The following is a 25,106-nucleotide window of genomic DNA, read 5'->3' as shown; positions in this document are numbered from 1 at the left end:
TGTTAGAATTAAATTACACAAACTTTATTATAAAAGAGCAGCTGCCAGTACAGTATAGAAACATAGCAGGTATATAGGAAAAGACAGATGTTCTTTTTCCAGGGGCTGCTGCTGCTAAGTTGCTTCAGTCGTATCCAACTCTGTGCCCAGCTTAAATGAAAGCAGGTTAAAACCCACTGGTAAAGCAGAGGCATTACCAGAAAATACTACAAAGGAGCTTCTGTCAATGAAAACAGAGGTAACGAGAAAAAGGACAGAACAAAGCTTAAATTGAAAAATTAGGAGCAGTGGATAAAGAAAATGACATTCTTAGATGAAGTGAATTTCTCCCTTCCTAAAGGAAGGGGGATCCTTTAGGATCCTGCTTCCTGCTCCAGATCCTGCTCCCCCTAGAGTTAATGAGAAGCATATCTAGTACCTGCTTGGCTTAGAATACACAGTGAAAGCCAGAGCTGCCACCCAAGATCATCCCCCAAAGATCTGCACACATTTAACCAGGATAATATTTTCCAGGGGAGACCTGTGAACAAGTGCTGAGCCTCGGGCCATGCTAAAGGAAAACAGCTTGAAATTGATCCAAATACAAATGATTGTAGTCAACATCAGTGTGAAGTCCTTAGTAGGAAAGGGGTGAGAGTGAAAGAGTATTGACCTTGAAATATATAATGTCTATAAAACTACTCACCCTAGGTGGTGGAAAAAGAGTTTTTCTGGGTAGATGGTCTGTGAACAGATAGGGCAGTCTTTTACCTTTTACCTTTCCCTTTGATTAACTCTGTGGAATATACCACAAACACCTGTACTTTCTTAAACAGAAGTGACTAAAAATTAACATTTTCTGAACTATCCTGGGCAGAGTGGGAGCCTCTACAGGGGAGGGTGGCAGAATGGTAGGGGTAGGCTCTACCCCTGTAGAGCCTCTACAGGGGTAGGTGGTCTGGAATGGTAAGTTGGGTATTAACTCATCTCCGTGTATTATACAGTGTGAAGTATAAGCCCCACCCACTGCCCTTAGAGGCTTCAGATCTTAACCTATCAGTTTTTTCTTCACTGGGGACCATTTCCTCATCTCTTTCTCAATTGACCAACCTTTCCAGAACTTCTCAGCTTTAACACAAAAAGCCTGAGCTCTGTAGGAGGTCATCAACCAGTCTGTCTTTCTGTGAACTGGCTAATCGTAGGTGCAGGCTTCTTGTCAAGGACTCTTTGATGTTTTAGTTATTGCTAGGTACCCAGGGGTCTTTACTCCCTGCTGAAATTGAATTTTTTAATTGGTTTGCTTTTGAATTACAAGCCATTGCTAATACTTGGGATGCTGGAAGGCAGGTCTCCAGGTGAATGTGATTTATCATCAGTTGAGTTCAGTCGCTCAGTCATGTCTGACTCTTTGCGACCCCATGGAATGCAGCACGCCGGGCTTCCCTGTCCATCACCAACTCCCGGAGCTTGCTCAAACTCATAACCATTGAGTCGGTGATGCCATCCAACCATCTCATCCTCTGTCATCCCCTTCTCCTCCTGCCTTCAATCTTTCCCAGAATCAGGGTCTCTTCCAATGAGTCAGTTCTTCGCATCAGATGGCCAAAGTATTGGAGTTTCAGCTTCAGCATCAGTCCTTCCAATGAGTATTCAGGACTGATTTCCTTTAGAATTGACTGGTTTGATCTCCTTGCAGTTCAAGGGACTCTCAAGAGTCTTCTCCAACACCACAGTTCAAAAGCATCAATTCTTCGGCACTCAGCTTTGTTTATAGTCCAACTCTCATATCCATACATGACTACTGGAAAAACCATAGCTTTGACTAGATGGACCTTTGTTGGCAAAGTAATGTCTCTGCTTTTTAGTATGCTGTCTGGGTTGGTCACAGCTTTTCTTCCAAGGAGCAAGTAAGTGCCTTTTGATTTCATGGCTTCAGTCACCATCTGCAGTGATTTTGGAGCCTCGCCTCCCACCCAAAAAAAGTATGTCACTGTTTCCATTTTTTCTCCATCTATTTGCCATGAAGTGGTGGGACTTGATGCCATGATCTTAGTTTTCTGAATGTTGAGTTTTAAGCCAACTTTTTCACTCTCCTCTTTCACTTTCATCAAGAGGCTGTTTAGTTCCTCTTCGTTTTCTGCCGTAAGAGTGGTGTCATCTGCATATCTGAGGTTATTAGTATTTCTCCCAGAAATCTCGATTCCAGCTTATGCTTCATCCAGCCTGGCATTTCACATGATGTTCTCTGCATATAATAAGCAAGGTGACAATATCCAGCCTTGATGTACTCCTTTCCCTATTTGGAACCAGTCTGTTGTTCCATGTCCAGTTCTAACTGTTGCTTCTTGACGTGCATACAGATTTCTCAGGAGGCAGGTAAGTTGGTCTGGTGTTCCTGTCTCTTTAAGAATTTTCCACAGTTTGTGATGATCCACACAGTCAAAGGCTTTGGCATAGTCAGTAAAGCAGAAGTAGATGTTTTTCTGGAACTTCTTGCTTTTTCTGTGATCCAAAGGATGTTGGCAATTTGATCTCTGGTTCCCCTGCCTTTTCTAAACCCAGCTTGAACATCTGGAAGTTCTCAGTTCACACACTGTTGAAGCCTGGCTTGGAGAATTTTTTTTAATATATAAATTTATTTATTTTAATTGGAGGTTACTTACTTTACAATATTGTAGTGGGAGAATTTTGAGCATTACTTTGCTAGCCTGTGAGATGAGTGCAGTTGTGTGGTAGTTAGAACATTCTTTGGCATTGCCTTTCTTTGGGATTGGAATGAAAACTGACCTTTTCCAGTCCAGTGGCCACTGTTGAGTTTTCCAAATTTGCTGGCATATTGAGTGCAGCACTTTAACAGCATCATCTTTTAGGATTTGAAATAGCTCCTTTTTCCTATTTATTGGATAGTGATTTATCATACTGTCTCAGGTTTGTATTGAGTGGTACCCATATAAAGTGAAATTTAGAACATAATTTAAAATCTTCAACACAAAGAAACCACTACCCAATGGAAACAAAGCTGTGGTTGAATAAGACCCATACAACTGCTTTGAAAACTTTGATTTAAGTGAACAGTACCAACTCTGTTACAGAATCCCAAAGAAAATTCTAATTCCATTTGAAACAGTAAATTTACCTTAGCAACCCATACTGCAGAGTTAGCAGGTGAATCTTCATAGACTCAAAGGAGTTTGGCTTCAAGAACTTTACAGCACAGGTAAATTAGGAAGAAGTGAAGACTTCTTAGTATTAAGAGATGATTTCTAGGCATATAGGATGAAAGCTTTTGTGTTTTGAATGTGCAGAGCTTCTGAAGAAGTTGAAGTTTTAAATCCTTGGGTCTCATACCTACCAAACCTAATCTGTCAACTCCAAACTTACAGAAACTCAGGGATGTGAGAGAAGTATCTCATTCAAGTTGTGATTCCAAATGAGACAGAAATCAAATAAATACACTGGACTTGTGGAAACAGAATGTTTAAGACATGTTAGATTCTAGAATATTCTAATGATCACCAGAGGAGATCATGTCAGTTCCCAGTAATGGGACTCATGATATTTGGAGTGGATATCCAAAACCAAAGAAAGAATGTAGGGCCCAAAACAAAGAAAATGTAGAGGAGAATGGCAGGATTATGGTCCTGAGTCTTTAGAACAGGAGGCATTTTGAGCCCCTCCTCAGGTATGTACCTGAATCAAGTAGACTAAAGGAACTAGAAGTTGTAAAAGCACCCTCTTGAGAGATCCAGTGGGAATGTTTAGCAGCTGGTTATCACACTAAGGAAATAATAACAGCCATGTTTCAAGTAGCAGTTGACTTACCTTGGTCATTTGTGAAGGCCAGAAGACAGCTATTCTATTTGTTTACAATAGAACATGTAAATCTGGTAAGATGTACCCAAGCACAGTGAAGAGTGGACACCATACTGTAACCACATTCCCACAATTTCTTGCCTTTGGAGAGATTCTCATAGGCTGGGGACAGGTAATAGGTGTATTTTCTAAGGCAGTTGACTAGCAAATTAAAAAAAGACACATGCTTTGGAGGACAGATGGTGATCACATTGGAATTCCTGAGAAAAACAAATTTTCACTTCTATAAAAAATTTAAGACTTTAAGTTGGAAAAATTATATTTGTCTTAAATTACATATATTTTTAAAAATATGAGTTTCATGATTTTTTTCCTTTGAGTGGTCTTTCAGCCATTCCCCAAAGATTGGCTAATGAAGTATGTGGACAGGGAATATTTTCCATGTCACTAAATTATCCATGAATATTTGTCTAACGTGTTGAAGGACCTCTGAATCAACGCCAGTTAAGTGTCAGGTTCAGTTCCTAAAGTCAGGCCTATGTTTAACCTTAGTAAATGCTAATTTGAATTTAGGGAGGCCAAGTCACTAGCCAACAAAGTGGATTTAGGCATATAACCAACCTTCTAGAGATCAAAAAGAAGTCAGTAAGAACTGGAAAGTGCCTGCAATTCAAGGAACTAGTCATTTTGGGGATTGGCAGTGGTGGGATAGAGTATCTACCTTAAACAATGAAAATAAAACTGCTGAGGAAACAAGTATACCTTCTAGATTAGATGATTCTTTGGCTATTTGTATTTTGGATAAACTCAGGCTTATTGGTCAAAAATCTCTTTGATGGGCTGACTGGCAAAGCTTAATATAAATGCTCCAGATGGAGCCCTGGAAGCTTCCTACTTAAAGGTGATTTTTAAACATTAGTCTTGAATAAAGACCAGAAAAATGTGACTTCTCCTCTTGCCCTGAACAAATTCACATCAAGTGGACCAAATATTCATAACTTCTGTTAAGACAGTAAGCCCTAGTTGGAAGAACTCAGTGTATTGGTCATGTTTAGAGGTCATGCTTAGAGCTTTGACAAAGTACATTGTTAGGTAATTGGTTCTGATTACATCTGGAGCACAGATGGGAATGGAAGCTTTGGGACCAAGAGTGAGGAAGGCTAGTAAACAAACATTGAAGTAACTCATATTCCCAGTTAACTCATTGGAAACAAAAGGATCATAAAGCTAAAGACCTATTATCCTCATTTGGATCAGAAGAAGCTATATCAACAGTTGGTCATGGGGCTAGTGAGAGTTATTTTAGAAATGTAAGATGGGCTATATTCCACTGAAATTAGCCTCTCCATCTGGCGAGAGAGTTCCAGAAAAATATCTACTTCTGCTTTATTGACTACATCAAAGCCTTTGACTGTGTGGATCACAACAAACTGTGGAAAATTCTTCAAAAGAATACCAGACCACCTGACCTGCCTCCTGGGAAATCTGTATGCAGATCAAGAAGCAACAGTTAGAACTGGACATGGAACAACAGACTGGTTCCAAATCAGGAAAGGAGTACGTCAAGGCTGTATATGTCACCCTGCTTATTTAACTTATATGCAGAATACGTCATGAGAAATGCTGGACTGGATGAAGCACAAGCTGGAATCAAGATTGCTGGGAGAAATATCAATAACCTCAGATATGCAGATGACACCACCCTTATGGCAGAAAGCAAAGAGGAACTGTAGAGCCTCTTAATGGAAGTGAAAGAGAAGAGTGAAAAAGCTGGCTTAAAACTCAACATTCAGAAAATGAAGATCATGGCATCCAGTCCCATCAGTTCAGTTCAGTCGCTCAGTCGTGTCTGACTGTGCGACCCCATGAATCGCAGCACTCCAGGCCTCCCTGTCCATCACCAACTCCCAGAGTTCATCCAGACTCACGTCCATCGAGTCAGTGATGCCATCCAGCCATCTCATCCTCTGTTGTCCCCTTCTCCTCCTGCCCCCAATCCCTCCCAGCATCAGAGTCTTTTCTAATGAGTCAGCTCTTCGCATGAGGTGGCCAAAGTACTGGAGTTTCAGCTTTAGCATCATTCCTTCCAAAGAAATCCCAGGACTGATCTCCTTCAGAATGGACTGGTTGGATCTCCTTGCAGTCCAAGGACTCTCAAGAGTCTTCTCCAACACCACAGTTCAAAAGCATCAATTCTTCAGTACTCAGCCTTCTTCACAGTCCAACTGTCACATCCATACATGACCACAGGAAAAACCATAGCCTTGACTAGACGGACCTTTGTTGGCAAAGTAATGCTTCTATTTTTAATAAGCTGTCTAGGTTGGTCATAACTTTTCTTCCAAGGAGCAAGTGTCTTTTGATTTCATGGCTTCAGTTACCATCTGCAGTGATTTTGGAGTCCAAGAAAATAAAGTCTGTCACTGCAAGGAGATCCAACCAGTCCATCCTAAAGGAGATCAGTCCTGAATACTCACTGTAAGGACTCATGTTGAAGCTGAAACTCCAATACTTTGGCCACCTGATGCGAAGAACTGACTCATTTGAAAAAACCCTGATGCTGGGAAAGATTGAAGGCACAAGGAGAAGGGGATGACAGAGGATGAGGTGGTTGGATGGCATCACCGACTCAATGGACACGAGTTTGAGTAAACTCTGGGAGTTGGTGATGGACAGGGAGGCCTGGCATGCTGCATTCCATGGGGTCCCAAAGAGTCAGACACGACTAAGTGGCTGAACTGAACTGATCCACTTTAGTGAAGTTGTTGCAGAGAGTTGAGAAGATGCTGCTAGGTGAAGACTGGAGAAGGGTTTTAAGATGGACCCAGAAGGCTCAAGTGACTTGGATAATGGAGGATTGCCATGTCTAACTCTAAAATTATACAAACTGGGATTCTGCATGATAAGTGAATAACTCATATAAAAATAGAATTCTGGTTTATTTTTTGCCTTTTCTCAAAAAGTATGTTTTTCAAACTTTCTCTGGATACCCGATCTGTGTTCATGTATCTTAAGTGTCTTAAAGCACAATGAAGATTGGCATTTTAAGGTACCATATGTTAAAACATGAGTCTCTAGAGAGGTGGGCTAACCATTGAGAGCAAGATGAGGAGTGTCCCAGATATTTGTGTTTCTGGCCTTAACATTAGGGACACATCTAGAGTGTCTAGAGTACCATCTAGAGTGTCTCATAGTGTCAGCAGGAGTCCACCAGTGATGACAGGGAATGCCTACAGATGCTGAACACAGACTGTATTACTTCTGCTTTCGTTGATGTTTCAAGTTTGTCAGGCATGTACCTTTCCCACATCTTAAGCACACATGGGCAGAAGAATGAGGAGGAAAACCTAACATTTTACATGTATATTAGCATTCTTAAGATCTCCTCTTAGGTGTTATCTAGAATATAGCAAGATTAAAAGGAATCTAATTTAATATTAAATTGACATGTCTTTTGACTTACTAAAACTCTTCTCTGGTAATAAGAAGATACCTTCTTTATGCATACATACAATTGACCCTTGAACAACATGGGGGTTAGGGGCACCAACCTTATGTACAGTTGAAAACCCTTGTATAGCTGTATCCCTCCATATCCACACTTGCCACATGTATTAGGCAGCGTTTGCCCCTGAATTTTCACAGTGGAGATGCCATTCACACACCATCGAATGCATTTAAATTTATTTTATTTATTTATCTTTGGCTGTGCTAGATCTACACGATTGCTATGGATTGTGTAGTACTCTAATGCATATTTAGTGAAAGAAATCTGCATGTAAGTGGACCTGTGAAGTTCAAACCTGTGTTATTCAGGGGCAAACTGTATTTATGGTCTCTCTTCTAAGTATTATATAGAAAATTAGTAAATGAAGTCAATGTTATTTACTGACAAGCTACCTACCCAGCATACTTTAATAGTCTGTTCTTTTGGGAGAAGAGGGTATTTCTCATAAGCTTCCATTATCACCTTAGTGGTCTGGGTAGCCTCCTAAGGGCTTAAATTTCAGCTAAGGAATAGGTAAATAGGATCTGACAAAATAGAAAATTTTCAAAGGGCTGTGCATACTAATTTCTGTGTAATCAGAAGTTGAGAAACTTTCTGTTAAGGACCAAGTCGTAAGTATTTTAGGTTTTGCAGGCCATGAGCTATGTGACTGTCACCCACAGTCTGGCACAACTATTTGACTCTGCCATTGGAGTGCAAGAGCAGCCATGTGCACTACATAGAGCCTGGCTGGGTGCCAATAAAACTTTGTTGATGTACACTGAATTTCACTTTCATGTCACAAAGTAATTCTTTTCATTTTTTCCAGCAATTTAAAAATGGAGGGACTTCCCTAGCAGTCCAGTGGTTACGACTCTGTGCTTCCACTGCAGGGGGTGTGGGTTCGATCCCTGGTTGGGGAACTAAGATCCCACATGCCATACAGTGAGGCCAAAATAAATAAATAAATAAAAGAAACACCTTTAAAAAAGTAGAAAAGTCATTCTTAGGTCACAGACTAGGCAAGAACAGGTGGCTTGATGCATTGGGCTGTAGCCTATAGTGTGTGACCCCTGGTCTAGAAGTAGACAGGCTTAGAACTTGGGGAAATGGTACCATGCGTGTTTTTCTTCTCCTCCTTCTCTTACATTAGGAGATGCCATCATGCCATGCCTCTCTGGAATGTTGCAAAAAGAATATTAGATACAAATGCTGGGCATTTTTAAGTCTTGTTCATTAGAGGGGCAATACTTTTAGTTCTTTCTAGTGTGGTGGTTGGAAAAAGTATTCCTTACCTCTAGAGTGACCTTTTTCTACAAAATAAAAAGCTGAGGGTTTTCTCAGGATATTGCAGGAAGGAGAGAGCTAGCACTTCATTTTTGCCTGAATATTTCCAGCTTTCTTCCCAGTGGTTTATTCCTGACAGTCTTGATATCTTTCCATGGTTTCATTCCTCCTCATATTCTGTCAATTTTCTAAGCTGTTGCTTTGGATTTGTCAGAGGGAATGAGGTGAGATGTGGTGTACAAGGCAGAAGCACCTGTGGTTTCCTAGGGTTGTTGGAAGTCAGGTGCTTCACAGGGAGATCCATATTATTTAATTTCCTTGCCTCTTTCTGAAATGCGGTGGACAATCATGTTCACAAGTAAAGGCAGTGATTGAGAAGAGTAAAATGTACACTTTTGTGTTCTCTTCATTAATTTGAAAAGTGTTTTTCTCAAAGTTAAAATGCATTCATGTGTTTTCACATTGTTTATAGCCATTAAAATATCTGTAATTTGCTTTATTTAAAAATTTCAGGTGGAAAAACCTTGCAGTGGTGGTCAGGATTTACTTCTTTATCCAGCTAAGAGAAAGCAGCTTTTGAGAGGTGAACTGAACGCTGAAAAAGTGCCTCCATCCCCACTACCTGCTCCAAAACAAATACCACCACTCAAAGGGTGTCCAGCAGTTATGCCAGGAGACTTTAAAGAGAAAGTTGCAGAGCTGTTGGTGAAATACTCAAGTGGTCTTTGGGCCAGTGCACTCCCGAAAACATTTGAGGACATGTACAAAGTGAAATTACCCGAGGATGCCTTAAAAAATCTTGACTTGCTTTCTGACGTATGCACCGTAGACTACATTTCTGGAAATCCCCAGAAGGCCATTCTCTATGCTAAACTTCCATCGCCCGCTGACAAAATCCTAAAGGATGCAGAGCAAGCACATGGCAATTATGATATCAAGTCTACGGTTGAACAAGAATATTTGCAGATAGAAGAAAACATTGCTGAAAGTACGGACACCTTTATGGAGACTGTGACAATTCCTCCGTTAATCATTCCAACTGAGACATCACCATCAGTCTTGGTGGTTGAACTGAGCAATACAAATGAAGTGGTTATCAGGCAAGTTTATTTTCTAATTCTTTAGAATTAGAGTAAGATCTGGTAAAGATCTTCAGGAGAAGGAAATAGCAACTCACTCCAGTATTCTTGCTTTGGAGAATTCCATGGACAGAGGAGCCTGGCAGGCTACAGTTCATGGGGTTGCAAAGAGGCAGACACGGCTGAGCAGCTAACACTTTCACTGTCACTACTCTTGCTACTTGGCTTTTCTTCACATGGGTGCTGGTTGAGGAAAAATAATATATTTTAGTTATAAATAGTTATAATGATTCTTAATATTTGTTAAATGTTCAAAATAACTATTTTGGAAGAAAAGATTTCTAACAGTTTTAAAAATTGGAATGATGATATGGTCTGAACTTGAAAAAAAAAATCTATGTCAAAAGCTTAACAGTAACTATATATTAATATGTCAAAAGCAATACCTATCCATAGTAAAAGCAACCACCCACTATGTAGGAAATACTGTTTAATCTGGAATTATGTAGCATTTATGAAAAGTCAGAATAGCCAATCACCACCTTCCTAGTGTAATATCAGATTAGCCCTCTGGTTTCTTGAGCCTTTTGTATTGCCTGGGAGAAGGAATCATTGCTTAAGTGGCTAATGATTATTGAAATTATAAACAGTCCAGTTCCAAGTACTTGATGTGGACTTTGGAGAAAATGTAGACTCAGTTCAGTTCAGTTGCTCAGTTGTATCTGACTCCTTGCAACCCCATGGAATGCAGCACGCCAGGGTTCCCTGTCCATCACCAACTCCAGAGCTTGCTCAAACTCATATCCATTGGGTCGGTGAAAAATATGAACCAACCGTCTCATCCTTCTCCTCCCACCTTCAATCTTTCCCAGCATCAGGGTCTTTTCCAATGAGTCAGTTCTTCACATCAGGTGGCCAAAGTATTGGAGTTTCAGCTTCAGCATCAGTCCTTCCAATGAGTATTCAGGACTGATCTCCTTTAGGATGGACTGGTTGGATCCCCTTGCTATCCAAGGGACTCTCAAGAGTCTTCTCCAACACCACAGTTCAAAAGCATCAATTCTTCAGTGCTCAGCTTTCTTTATAGTCCAACTCTCAAGTCCATACATGACTACTGGAAAAATCATAGCTTTGACTAGATGGACCTTTGTTGGCAAAGTAATGTCTCTGCTTTTTAATATGCTGTCTAGGTTGGTTATAACTTTTCTTCCAAGGAGCCAAGCGTCTTTTGATTTCATGGCTTCAGTCACCATCTGCAGTGATTTTGGAGTCCAAGAAGATAAAGTCTGTCACTGTTTCCATTGTTTCTCCATCTATTTGCCATGAAGGGATGGGTCTGGATGCCATGATCTTCCTTTTTGAATGTTGAGTTTTAAGCCAGCTTTTTCACTCTCTTCTTTCACTTTCATCAAGAGGCTCTTCAGTTCCTCTTCGCTTTGTGCCATAAGAATAGTGTCACCTGCGTATCTGAGGTTATCGATATTTCTCCCTGCAATCTTGATTTCAACTTATGTTCATAGCTCAGTTGGTAAAGAATCTGCCTGCAATGCAGGAGAGATCCTGGTTTGATCCCTGGGTTGGGAAGATCTGTTGGAGAAGGGAAAGGCTACCCACTCCAGTATTCTGGCCTGGAGAATTCCACAGACTGTGTAGTCCATGGGGTTGCAAAGAGTCGGACATGACTGAGCGACTTTCACTTTTTTATCCAGCCCAGCATTTCGCATGACGTACTCTGCATATAAGTTAAATAAGCAAGGTGACAGCATACAGCTTTGATGTACTCCATTCCCAATTTGGAATAGTCCATTGTTCCATGTCTGATTCTAACTGTTGCTTCTTGACCTGCATACAATTTTCTCAGGAGGCAGGTGAGGTGGTCTGGTATTCTAATCTCTTTAACAATTTTCCACAGTTTGTTGTGATCTACACAGTCAAAGGCTTTAGTGTAGTCAATGAAGCAGAAATGGATGTTCTTCTGGAAATCTGCTTTTTTCTGTGATCCAGTGGATGTTGGCAATTTGATCTCTGGTTCCTCTACCTTTTCTAAATCCAGCTTGAGCATCTGGAAGTTCACGGTTCGTGTACTGTTGAAACCTAGCTTGGAGAATTTTGAGCATTACTTTGCTTGTGTTTGAGACGAGTGCAATTGTGCAGTAGTTTGGATGTTTTTTGGCATTGCCTTTCTTTGGGATTGGAATGAAAACTGACCTTTTCCAGTCCTATGGCCATTGTTGAGTTTTCCAAATTTGCTGGCATATCGAGTGGAACACTTTCACAGTGTCCTCTTTTAGGATTTGAAATAGCTTAGCCGGAATTCCATCACCTCCACTAACTTTGTTCGTAGTGATGCTTCCTAAGGCCCAGTTGACTTTGCACTCAAGGATGTCTGGCTCTAGGTGAGTGATCACACCATCGTGGTTATCTAGGTCATGAAGATCTTTTTTGTATAGTCCTTCTGGGTATTCTTGCCACCTCTTTTTAATATCTTCTGCTTATTTTAAATCCATACCATTTCTGTCCTTTATTGTGCCCATCTTTGCTTGAAATGTTCCCTTGGTATCTCTAATTTTCTTGAAAGATTTCTAAGCTTTACCATTCTATTGTTTTCCTCTATTTCTTTGCATTGATCACCTAGGGAGGCTTTCTTATCTTTCCTTGCTGTTCTTTGGAACTCTGCATTCAGATGGATATATCTCTTCTACTTTGCCTTTTTCTTCTCTTCTTTTCTCTGCTATTTGCAAGGCCTCCTCAGGCAACCATTTTGCCTTTTTGCATTTCTTCTTCTTGGGGATGGTTTTGATCACCGCCTCCTCTATAATGTTATGAATCTCAGTCCCTGGCTCTTTAGGCATTGTATCTGTTAGATCTAATCCCTTGAATCTATTTGTCACTTCCACTGTATAATCATAAGAGATTTGATTTAAGTCGTACCTGAATGGTCTAGTGGTTTTCCCTACTTTGTTCAATTTAAGTCTGAATTTTGCAATAAGGAGTTTATGATCTGAGCCACAGTCAGATTCTGGTCTTGTTTTTTATGACTGTACAGAGCTTCTCAGTCCAGCTGCAAAGAATATAATCAGTCTGATTTTGGTATTGACCATGTGGTGATGTCCATGTGTAGAATTGTCTTCTGTGTTGTTGGAAGAGGTTGTGTGCTATGACCAGTGCGTTCTCTTAGAAAAATGCTGTTAGCCTTTGCCCTGCTTCATTTTGTTCTCCAAGGCCAAGTTTGCTTGTTACTCCAGGTGACTCTTGACCTCCTACTTTTGCATTCTAGTCCTCTATCATGAAAAGGACATCTTTTTTTGGTGTTAGTTCTAGCAGGTCTTGTAGGTCTTCATAGAACTGTTCAACTTCTTCAGCATTACTGATTGGGGCATAGACTTGGAATACTGTGATATTGAATGATTTACCTTGGAAATGAACAGAGATCATTCTCTATGTTCCTTGAGCCTTTTGATATCATTGCCTTGGAGAAGGAATTATTGCCTAAGTGGCTAATGATTACTGAAATTATAAAAAAAACAGTCCAGCTCCAGGCACTTGATGTGGACTTTTGGAGAAAATGTATACTATATAGGAAATGAAAGACAGTAATTTTCCTTTCTGACTTGGGATAAACAATAGGAACCAGTAGAGCTGGATCTCCAGAAGGAACAGCCCAAGGTGTGGCTGTGGATAGACAGACTGGGCAAAGGCTGAAGCAGAACAGGGTCCAGGCTCCTTCAACCAAAATGTCCCTTATGGTGTGGGCTCTCACTCCTCCTCAGGGTCATAGCTGAGCCGGGAAGACCCAAAGAAAGGCCACAAAGAATTGTGGCCAAGTTCTTTAATAAAATATTGCAGCAATACTATTAAAGCTCTTCTATCTGAACAAACAAAGTCTGATAAAGAAGTGAGAATCAAGTATCTTTGAATGTTAAAACTCAAACATGCTGAAGCTTTGTTGAGGTCTGTTTTATATAGGGGTGGTAAATGTATGGAGCTTTTATTTGAAAGGTGAAGTATGGCCTGAGGATAGAAAGAGCTTGCTGAGGGTTTGGCTTCCCACTGTGGGTCAGTGATAAATTGAGGTAAAGGAAGGATGTTGAGGAGCATATTGCTAACATTTACCATGTAACATTATAAAGGAAAAAGTCTAAATCTGCTTCCTTGGAAGGATCCTTGGGTTTGTGTTACCAATAGTCATTGGGGCTACTTTCAGAGACCAGTCACCCAGCTCTGGACTGGATCAGTCATGTGATTTCTTACATTCTTCCCAAGAGTTGGCAGGAATCTGGATCAGTTCCAAGACTTCAGTAGGAGGGTTCCAGTCTATTCCAGGATGATTAGGTCCAGGGTCCTCTGGTTACCTGAATCTGCTTTTTCAGTATGAATTAGAATCCCAGTGTCAGCATTCTGTGTGTTCAGCAGGGTGGCAGGCAACCAGCAAGCATGGTAGGTGATATCTACCCTCGGTTATTGGTATCCCCCAGCTACCCTGAAGACTTAGCAGATCCAGCAGGCTGAGCCTTCTTCTGTACCCATAGCTTTGCCCAGGCAGGCAATAGACTCTGGAAACTGGTAGGCTTATAACTCTCAAAGTTACACAGAGGTGCTGTGGCGGGACCCTTAGGTCAAGTATGGGAATCTGTTGTCACCAAGCTCAGAAATTAACTTTGTATAACCTATATTTGTGGCCCACCTAAGTTGGCCTACGTAATCTGGGGTAATGACCTCATTCTTGCCACCACCCACTATTAAACCAGCTGTAACATTACCTCCCTACCCCGCCCAAGGCATGTACCTAGCATCATTCTCTGCTGGTGGCTGCAGAGAGCAAAAGCTGCCTGTGGAGCCCATGCTGCTTCTCACCACCTTCCTCCTTCCTGGCAGGATCCCATGCTAGGCAAACTACCAAACTACCGCTGGAGCCTAGGCCTCTGCCAGTGGAGCATCCAGGACTCCATTGCTACCAGGAGTCCCCATGAGACTCCAAGTCCCAGGAATTGGGCACTCAGGCAGAGATGAAGATGTCCTAGGAGACCCCAGAGCCAAGAGTGCAGCCAGTACCTTAATATTTGTAGAGCTCAATAAACAAATGATAGAGTGTGGAGTGAATAATATGCATGTCATATATGGGTTTAAAACAGCCTTTGCCTTCAAAAGAGGCATTATTCCCATTCTGTGTGGGGCTTTTAAAAGCTTCTTTTCTGCTAGTAACAAATAGGTTGACTCTGGTGTTTTCTGCCCTGCTAGTAGTTACCAAGAATATAGGAAGACACTCCTAAAGGAATAGTTTGTTAAAGCTCTAGTAGGACTGTTTGGGCCCCAAGTAGAAGCTGGAACAGTTCAGAAAGCCCTGTTCTTGTGGCATATCCCCCGTCTCCCTGGCCAGGTGACTCTAGTGCTGGTACAGCATAGCTTAAGACTCAAAAGGCTTCATCCCATGGCTGAGATAGCTCCTGTTATAGGAGCCACACTTGATTTGCCAGGTTTTCCATTCTGGAAGGAGGCCTTTGTTGGAATTGTCTCTGAGGACTTAAAGCCAAGGAAACAACAGCCTATTTATGGCAGAAAGGAAAATAGTGAACTGGAACAAGGTTATTGCAGTTGTCAACAGCGGAAAATTATAGAAGGAGGTAGAAGAGTATCCTGAAAAAAATTTTTCTTTAGCAAGCGTACAATTTAAAGAGACATTTATCTAAAACATGTCATCTCTTTAAGGGTATCAGAACTCAGCATTTTGTTGTGATTTGTTAGTAAGTTGGAGGGAGGGGTTGTCACATGATTTTGTTTATTTTCTAGGGTTTGTTTTTCTCTTGGAGAAGTTAAGTTTCATTGGGTTTTCAGAGCTTGAGGTCCATATGCACCTTAGTTAAGGCAGAACTATTAACTAGATTCTCTTCTAAGTAATCCACACAGATCTCCAGCAGCCTGAGTCAGAATCTCAGGTTGATTCCTACTCATCTGGCCTCCTCTGGTGTCTTCCTTTCTACTTTCTCTCTTCCCTTACCTTGAGTCTTCTCTCAGCCTAGACCTCCTCTAAAACTCCTTGACTGTTCACTGTTACATCCACGAGGTCACTGTGTTGTTGTTGAACATTTGCTCTGCTTTGTGATGTGTTGGACTTTGGTCTTGTTTTATGAGCCGCAGTATTGCATTCTCCTTTTTCAAGATATAAATGTTTACTAAATCCACATTCTCCTCCCTGTTGATGTAAGCAAATCTGAGCCTGGCCCCAAAGATAATAGTAGAAAAACAGAGTAATATTAGTGAATTCCTGTAGCTTTCCTTCTTCCAGTTTGCTTTATCTGTGTTCTTTTCCTTTAATTCAGGTACGTGGGCAAAGACTACTCTGCTGCTCAAGAATTAATGGAAGATGAGATGAAGGAGTACTACAGTAAGAATTCTAAGGTCACCCCAGTCCAGACTGTGCAGATTGGCCAGCTGCTGGCTGTAAATGCTGAAGAGGATGCTTGGTTACGAGCACAGGTCATTTCAATGGAAGAGGGCAAGATAAAGGCAAGTATTATGAAGACAAACACATTATTTGTCAAATGAAAATATTGCTTCTAATATGGTATCCTCTAACTGTATTTAGCTTCCTCTGGTAGTTAAAAAGATAATATATGTATATGTCAAAAATAATAATAATTATCCCTGTCAGCTTTTAAGTCAGTGATAGTTACATTATCTTAGAGTTTTAGTTTAAACAAAGAAAAAAATTCACCTCCATTGGAATACCATAACCCATGATATAATTAATCAGGAAAAAAAACAAACCTGTATTCCTATTCCTCAGGGTTACCTAATGAATACTTATCAGAGCTCTGGGGGCTTCTTATCAAGGTCAATACTTGGAAATGAGGGAAATCATACAGATTGGAAGAGATGACATTCTCTCCTGTCTTGCACAGCCAGCTGAGGGGAACCCCAAATAAGACTTGACCATGCCCCAAGTCTTGCCCTCATGGTCATCTCGGAAAGGTCAGAGGGCTCTCTCACTAGTCTCTTCCATCAGAGGCTCCAGTACTTCCAGACTTGGCCACATTCATGGTGACCAGCCCCTGCCCTGCTGCCTTTTCCTTCCTTCACCTTATAGACCCAGAATGAGAACTTGCTCATCAAGGCACAGTTTTGTCTAAACTTTGAAAATCAGGGTTAGCACATCTCAGAACGCGTAGCACTGCAGGGGGTGGGCAGTCCAGATGATTAGGACCCCAGTCAGTATGTAGCCCGGTCACTAGTGTGTGTTCAGTGAGAAACCTGAGTGATCTCTGGATGATGGGGAATAACTGTCCTAGATGTTAGCTCAGCCTCAGTCCACTTCCTGACTGTTTCCCTGCCCTTAGGAAGTTCAAAACTTAGCTGCTTGAATGCACAGGGATTGCTTATGAAGAGAAGAACCGTACAAACCCTGATGATATGTTTAGTGTGTTAGGGTTTATAGTAAACACTGCGAACCCTCCACAAGGACATCCCCCAGTCTGAGATCTATAGGGCAAAAATCGCTTGGGCCTCCCTTCCTTCCTTACCTCTGCTTTGGGAATTTAAACTCTGGAGTCAGTTAGACCTGAGTTTGAGTCCCAACTCTGCCACTTCTAGCTGTGTGACCTTGGGACTTCTCTGATTCCTTACCTATAAAATCAGACACTATCATCATGCTGGTATCTGCCTGTTATACTTGTCATTCATTGTTTTCCATTGTCTTAGGGAAAGAGACAAGACTGACAAGGCTTGTCCTCGAGAAGCTTTTATGCCAGTAAAAGAAGACAGATAATGAACAAGTATACAGTAAATGAAAAGGCAGGGGAAAGCAGTGAAGGAAATAACCAGAGTGCTGCAATAGAAAATAACTGAAAGAAGGGATAGCAGGGAGATGTTATCTGGTTTATTTGTTTCAAAGGTTGTTCCAGTGCCTATGTGGGGCATAGGTTGTAGTGCAGGGCAAAGATCAAAAGTAAGACCAGTTAGTTGGCTGTTGTAGTAACCAGCAGTTGCAACCTGAATTAGGGTGGAAACAGTGGAGACAGAGGTAACAAGACAGACTCAGGATGTGTTTGGAGGTGGAACTGACAGGACACTAATTCATTGGATGTGGAAGAGAAGAAAGGAGAAGGTTCAGGATGGCTGATGAATTCAAGGCTTAAGCAGCTGGGTGGATGGTCATGCCATTTATTGAAAAGAATCAATATATAGGAAAATGAAGAATTTTGTAGGACTATTCATGCATTGGAGAAGGAAACGGCAACCCACTCCAGTGTTCTTGCCTGGAGAATCCCAGGGACGGGAGAGCCTGGTGGGCTGCCGTCTATGGGGTTGCACAGAGTCGGACACGACTGAAGCGACTTAGCAGCAGCAGCAGCATTAGGTTTGAGAATAGCTGTCTGATTTCCTGGATGAGCCTGGAGCTCAGGGAGAAGTCAGGACCAGGGGTGGGGACATCGGCATGTAAGTGCCACTTGAAGCCCTGGGACTGGGTCAGGTCACCTAGAGGAAGAATCACTCATAGAGCAGAGAAGAGTACCCAGAACCAGGCTCTGAAACACCTCAGCATTTAGATGGAGGGCATGAGAGGAGCAAAGGAGACTGTGAGAATGGCCAAAGAATGAGGAAAACCAGGACGACCATGTCATGGGAACCAGAACAGGAAAGTGCCTCTTGGAAGACAGAACAGGAAGCAACCGGCTGTGTCATTGCTTCTGAGAGCTGTGGGCTGGTGTTAGGAATAAAAGGAGTAGCTTGGTGTGTTGTAGATAGTAAGCTCTTTAAGACAGCAATAGTTGTGGCAATCCTGGCCTTATCTTGTTCCCATATCCCCGTGAACCAGACAGAGATGAATTTTACCCCTTACTAGGAGAAGGAAATGGCAACCCACTGCAGTACTCTTGCCTGGAGAATCCCAGGGACAGAGGAGCCTCGTGGGCTGCCGTCTATGGGGTCGCACAGAGTCGGACACCACTGAAGCGACTTAGCAGCAGCAGCAGGAGAAACACTAGCTACTCGACAAGTCTTGTTTCTCTTGAATTTTGCTATCCCTGACAGCAAGTATCCATCCCCTCCTTGATTTCCACAGATTTTGGTGAACATGAGAAACAGGAGCTGGCGATCACTCCTCAGGTTGGTGCCAGTTTTACCTGGTCCAGACCCACGTCCCAGAGGTGTCTGCTGGTTATTACTCAGAAGGCACTGTGAGACCTGTGGCCACTTGAGGGAGCCAGAGAGCCGGGAATGCACTGGGGCCCAGCGCGAGGCTAGGGAGCCTGCGTGTGCTAATCCTGGGGCTGGAGGGCAGAGGGCTGTGAGAGTCTAGCCGGACATCCACGGGCAAACGTTTTATGAATTGCAGCTGACGTGCGAACACATGGTATCGTGATTCCAAAGAATAAAGAAAGAAAAGAAAAGCTTCAGAGTTATAGAAACCCTTTGACGATTTAGAACAGTATTCTTTTGTCTCTTGCTGCTGGGATTACATTCTGAATTGCCCGGGAATCATGATTTCACATATTATGTTCTATTCTCAGAACATGTTGTCTCCATTTTAGGCCTAGGAAGAGCAGAATCCAAGTTGTGGGTGGTGATTACTATTAAAGGAAACAAAAGCTGTGTGGATCCTGAGGTTTTGGGGAAGGAAATGCAGGTGCTAATTTGGGGTTGAAGAAATTGCTGGCTGCAGTGTGGGGACCCTGCCAGGGATTGAGGCCTCAGGGAGCACTGAGTCAAGATGTGAGCTCTAACAGATGATCCTTTTCAACCTGGAATACACAAGCCCCACAGCCCCACTGATCAGGTGGCCAGGGAAAGACTAGTTGTCTCTCTGTGCTTTTCTTCCTTAGATTCTCTGATGGGGGAGAGTTTTTGTTTTGTATACTTAATACCAGAATCTCAGTACTCAGAAGCTGTGGACTTTATTTTACTGCAGAAAGTAAAACTCTTTGGTATTTCTTTGCCATGCCTTTGCCCTGCTTTGTTTTCTCTTGTTTTTGTAATAACTATCATCTGCTTTAATTAGAGAAGCATGCTAAATTTTCAGCACTTTCCCTCCTATTCCTAGGTGTCATTCTAAATCAAAGCTTAAGGTCTCTAGATTTTATTTTTCTCCAAAAGGAAAAAGGCTTTGGTTATATAGTCCTTTTCAAATAAAGTTTTATTAATACACTAAACATACTTTCCAGGCTCTCAGTGATCTGTGTTGGTGATGAGAAAGCATCATGCAGGTTTCTGTAAACACAGAACTCTGTCCAGCAGACTTGGAATCTTTTCCTGAGCTGGATGAAAGCCTAACCCAGCTTCCCAGCCCTGAGAAAAAACGGAATTATCTACTTTTACAGTGTAGGATTTCATGTTATCCAGCTGCAACATAATTGCTGTCATAGACACAGTCTCAGTCCCTGGAAACATGACAGCTGAGAGCAGGCCATCGTAAGTGCTGCTTTGAGGGTATAGAATCTGACAAATACCCCAGTGTGTGCCTCCTCTAGAAACAAATAATGGAGTGGTGTAAGTCAGAAAAGAAGGAGGTGATGTAGGCATTATGATAGTAGGGCAAGAGTGGAGCAGCCAGGGATGGCAGATCAGATATGTGTGCTGCTGACAAGCCAACAGAAGGCATCGGAGCTCCACAGTCTTCCCTCTGCTCCCTGTTGGTAAAGGAGTAAACTGAAGCCAATTAAATGCATCGTGAGTTTTTTTTTTAAGAAGTAAGGATAAAGAATTTTATTTGAACCTAAACATTGTTTCTGTTATCATTAGGTATGCTATGTTGACTATGGTTTTAGTGAAAATGTTGAAAAGAGCAAAGCATACAGATTGAACCCGAAGTTCTGTTCACTCTCATTCCAAGCTACAAAGTGTAAGCTTGCAGGTAAAAAGAAACTTTTTTAAAAAGCTCTCCACTTTGGTGTGTATTATCATTGTACTTTGGGGTAGTTAAATCCAAAAGCATACTAAGTATTTCCAGGTGTTAAATGTGTTATTTTTTGAAAGGTATAAGTAAATTCATGTTTAATGTTCTCTCCATAGGATTTGATCATTACAAAAATGTTATAATGTTTCTATATATTTTTGTTGCATTATACATAACATATGGGCTTCCTTTGTAGCTCAGTTGGTAAAGAATCTGCCTGCAATGAAGGAGACCCGGGTTCAATTCCTGGGTTGGGAAGATCCCCTGGAGAAGGAAGTGGCAACCCACTCCAGTATTCTTGCCCAGAGAATCCCATGGACAGAGGAGCCTGGCAGGCTATAGTCCATGGGGTCACAAAGGGTCGGACACGACTTAGCGACTAAACCACCATTCAGACCACCACCATACATAACAGATAGCATATTTAGTGTTATTATTCGGAAATCTACTGGACATCTGAGAGGGTTTGGTGGTTGTTGCCCTAACTGCCCTAGCAGCAGCTACTCGAGGCCCTGTATTGTGGGATTTGGTCAGTTTAAATTGTGTCATTCAACCTGCTGTGAAGTGACTCCCAGCTTTCCTACTGAGATAGACTCTGTTCAGTTCAGTTCAGTTCAGTCACTCAGTCGTGTCCGACTCTTTGCGACCCCATGAATCGCAGCATGCCAGGCCTCCCTGTCTATCACCAACTCCCAGAGTTCACTCAGACACGTCCATCGAATCAGTGATGCCATCCAGCCATCTCATTCTCTGCCGTCCCCTTCTCTTCCTGCCCCCCATCCCTCCCAGCATCAGAGTCTTTTCCAGTGAGTCAACTCTTCACATGAGGTGGCCAAAGTAGTGGAGTTTTAGCTTTAGCATCATTCCTTCCAAAGAACACCCAGGACCGATCTCCTTTAGAATGGACTGGTTGGATCTCCTTCCTGTCCAAGGGACTCTCAAGACTGGAAAAGGTCAGTTTTCATTCCAATCCCAAAGAAAGGCAATGCCAAAGAATGCTCAAACTACCGCACAATTGCACTCATCTCACACGCTAGGAATGTAATGCTCAAAATTCTCCAAGCCAGGCTTCAGCAATACGTGAACCATGAACTTCTGGATGTTCAAGCTGGTTTTAGAAAAGGCAGAGGAACCAGAGATCAAATTGCCAACATCCGTTGGATCATGGAAAAAGCAAGAGAGTTCCAGAAAAACATCTATTTCTGCTTTATTGACTATGCCAAAGCCTTTGACTGTGTGGATCACAATAAACTGTGGAAAATTCTGAAAGAGATGGGAATACCAGACCACCTGACCTGCCTCTTGAGAAACCTATGTGCAGGTCAGGAAGCAACAGTTCGAACTGGACATGGAACAACAGACTGGTTCCAAATAGGAAAAGGAGTACATCAAGGCTGTATATTGTCACCCTGCTTACTTAACTTATATGCAGAGTACATCATGAGAAACACTGGTCTGGAAGAAGCACAAGCTGGAGTCAAGATTGCTGGGAGAAATATCAATAACCTCAAATATGCAGAAAGACTCTGTAGGTACTGCTTATTACCATGGAGCACCCTCTCATGCACTCAAGCACAAGCCTGGCTATAGGTCACGGTCAGTCTCTGGCACTGTCAAGTATTACTGTTTTTTCTTTTTTCCTCCTCGAGGAGGCATAGAGAAATGCATGTGTGTGAGGATAACGTGTCGGGATGGCCTAAAAGTCTGAGAGACAAATGTTAATGTTGTGGAAAGGCATGGAAATATGTGTGCATCATGCAGGATAGCTGGATTTAGATTCAGAAAATGATGTAAATTGTTTTCATGAAAATTAGACCTGTGAAGAAATACCTCCTCCCAGCAGGGCTAAGTCTCTGCGTCAGAGGAGCTAGATTCGGCTCTGTCTGTGAGATATATCCTGAGTAACTTTAAAATCTTGTGACAAACTTGTGGAAGTTGGTTTTGAAAAGAACATACGAGGAGTACAGGTAAAGATTTGGGATGCTGAAATGAAAGGTTTAATAGAAGCTTAACTATGGAGAAGGCAGTGGCACCCCACTCCAGTACTCTTGCCTGGAAAATCCTATGGACAGAGGAGCCTGGTAGCCTGAAGTCCATGGGGTCACTAAGAGTCGGACACAACTGAGCGACTTCACTTTCACTTTTCACTGTCACACATTGGAGAAGGAAATGGCAACCCACTCCATTGTTCTTGCCTGGAGAATCCTGGGGACGGGGGAGCCTAGTGGGCTGTCGTCTATGGGGTCGCACAGAGTCAGACACGACTGAAGTGACTTAGCAGCAGCAGCAGCAGCTATGGAAAACAGGATAAGAACAAGAGAAAGGTATGTCATAAGCAATCTGTGAACTTTTGCTTATGGATTTAAAGGGGGAAAACATAGAAATAGACATTGTAGTACCATTGGAGAAGTGATGCCCTAGTTTAATTAGTTTTTTAACAGATTAACTTAAACTCCAGAACTTTGGCCACCTCATGCGAAGAGTTGACTCATTGGAAAAGACTCTGATGCTGGGAGGGATTGGGGGCAGGAGGAGAAGGGGACGACAGAGGATGAGATGGCTGCATGGCATCACTGACTCGATGGACGTGAGTCTCAGTGAACACCGGGAGTTGGTGATGGACAGGGAGGCCTGGCGTGCTTCAATTCATGGGGTCGCAAAGAGTTGGACACGACTGAGCGACTGATCTGATCCGATCTGATATATGATCTATGAAATTACAATTTTCTAAGAATAAAGAATAATTAGACTATGATAAAATTCACCTAATACCCATATTACATTAAACAATATTTAATCTTTCTTTCATAAATCAAAAAGTCCTTTGGTATTCTCAGTGCCATCATGGTGTACTTGAAAAGAAAGGGAGAGGGGAGGCTATCTAAATTTTCAATAAATGCATGTTTGTGAAAGAAATAATTGTGTATACTTACTTAGAAACTGAAAAAAAAAACACCAAGGTTATACTTTTAGGAAGAATGTTATAAATCCATGACTATAAGACATAATTGGTTGCTAATTTTTTATATGCATTAGTCTCTTTGTTTTAAATATGTGCTTGTAAATAAAGTGAAGGCTATTTCTCCTAAGGTAGAAATTCAGATTGATCATCAACTTCTCTTCGTGCTGTAAGATTGCCTGCAGCTAGTGTAATCATTCAAAAAGACTTTCACATTATAGTGAATATTTTTAAACCTAAGGCTGGATACTACAAAGAAGTTTGTAAAACAAAGCTTCCCTATAAAGTTTAAGAATTTTGTAGTAGATTCATAATTGTAGTAAGTAGACAGAATGAATTCAATCAGTGTTTCTTAAAATGTTTCTTCTAATTAAATAGAAATTTAAATATTCAATATTTTTCAGGGTTGGAAGTTCTAAGTGATGATCCTGACTTAGTGAAAGTGGTGGAATCTTTAACTTGTGGGAAGATCTTTGCAGTGGAAATACTTGAAAAAACGGACATTCCACTGGTTGTTCTGTATGATACCTCAGGAGAAGATGACATCAACATCAATGCCACCTGCTTAAAGGCCATATGTGACAAGTCACTAGAGGTTCACCTTCAGGTACCACCATGACCCCTGCTGTCTGTTCACACATATCACAGGAAAGAAATTCACTAGAATAGAATGTGGTACATTTTAGGCTAACATTAGATACAGACAGAATACATATGTATTGAGAAAAAAAGATAGAGGGGAGTTAAAAGTAGGGGGAAATGCCAAACCATAAAGAGTAATTGTTAAGAATTGGATTTTTATTTTATTTCTGAGTTCCTACAAAGAGCATATATTAATTTTATATGAAATTATTTTGCAAATATAAGGGAAGATAATTCAAAAGAAGGGAAAATTAGATCAGTGAAGATGTTCATTGAATTGCTAGCTTTAGCATTTTTAAAATGTGAAGAACATAAATTTCTGCAGGAAAGGACACCTTTAAATAAATTATGGAGCAGCCACTCTAAAGAATAGGATTAGGTGTTAAAAATGATTATTTTAAAAACTTCATAACAACATTGGTAAAGTATTGTTTTAATTATCAATAGAACAACAGTGAATTTCCTTCATACTTCATATTATGATTTGACTAAAAGTGGCTAAAATTAAACCTTTTCTGTTTGTTTAAAGTTACTGAAATTCACGTGGGCCATTGGCAAGGATTAGAAAGTAGACTAATAATGGGATTGATCTTTTGAGAGTTTATTTTCATTTCTGTTAATATTGCAAAAATATTTATATAATAATTCTTTTTCTAAATTAATGGGACTAAGATCTTAGCATCTGGTCCCTTCCATGGCAAATAGATGGGGAAAAAGTGAAAACAGTGACAGACATTATTTTCTTGAGCTCCAAAATCACTGCAAATGGCAACCGCAGCCACAAAATTAAAGACGCTTGCTCCACGGAAGAAAAGCCGTGACAAAGCTAGTGTTAGTTGCTCAGTCATGTCTGACTCTTTGCGACCTCAAGGACTATAGCCCACCATGCTTCTCTGTCCATGGGATTCTCCAGGCAAGAATACTGGAGTGGGTTGCCATTCCCTTCTCCAGGGGATCTTCCTGACCCAGAGA

General features: G+C 41.4%; 1 protein-coding gene across 2 annotated transcripts in view; it reads left to right on the top strand.

Annotated features, from left to right (window-relative positions):
• TDRD7 (tudor domain containing 7) overlaps positions 1-25,106 on the top strand; it is a 103,722-nt gene that overhangs the window by 54,038 nt on the left and 24,578 nt on the right. For both annotated transcript variants that reach the window (XM_010847067.1, XM_010847066.1), the window contains exons 7-10: positions 9,080-9,666; positions 15,963-16,149; positions 20,380-20,491; positions 23,897-24,099. In XM_010847067.1, the coding sequence (XP_010845369.1) occupies positions 9,080-9,666; positions 15,963-16,149; positions 20,380-20,491; positions 23,897-24,099 (1,089 nt within the window). The remainder of the gene's footprint in view (positions 1-9,079; positions 9,667-15,962; positions 16,150-20,379; positions 20,492-23,896; positions 24,100-25,106) is intronic.

Source organism: Bison bison, unplaced genomic scaffold (assembly GCF_000754665.1).
Source record: "Bison bison bison isolate TAMUID 2011002044 unplaced genomic scaffold, Bison_UMD1.0 scf7180017864243, whole genome shotgun sequence".
Classification (NCBI taxonomy): domain Eukaryota; kingdom Metazoa; phylum Chordata; class Mammalia; order Artiodactyla; family Bovidae; genus Bison; species Bison bison.
Note: the sequence above shows the minus strand (reverse complement) of the source record. Positions and strands in the feature narration are given on the sequence as shown.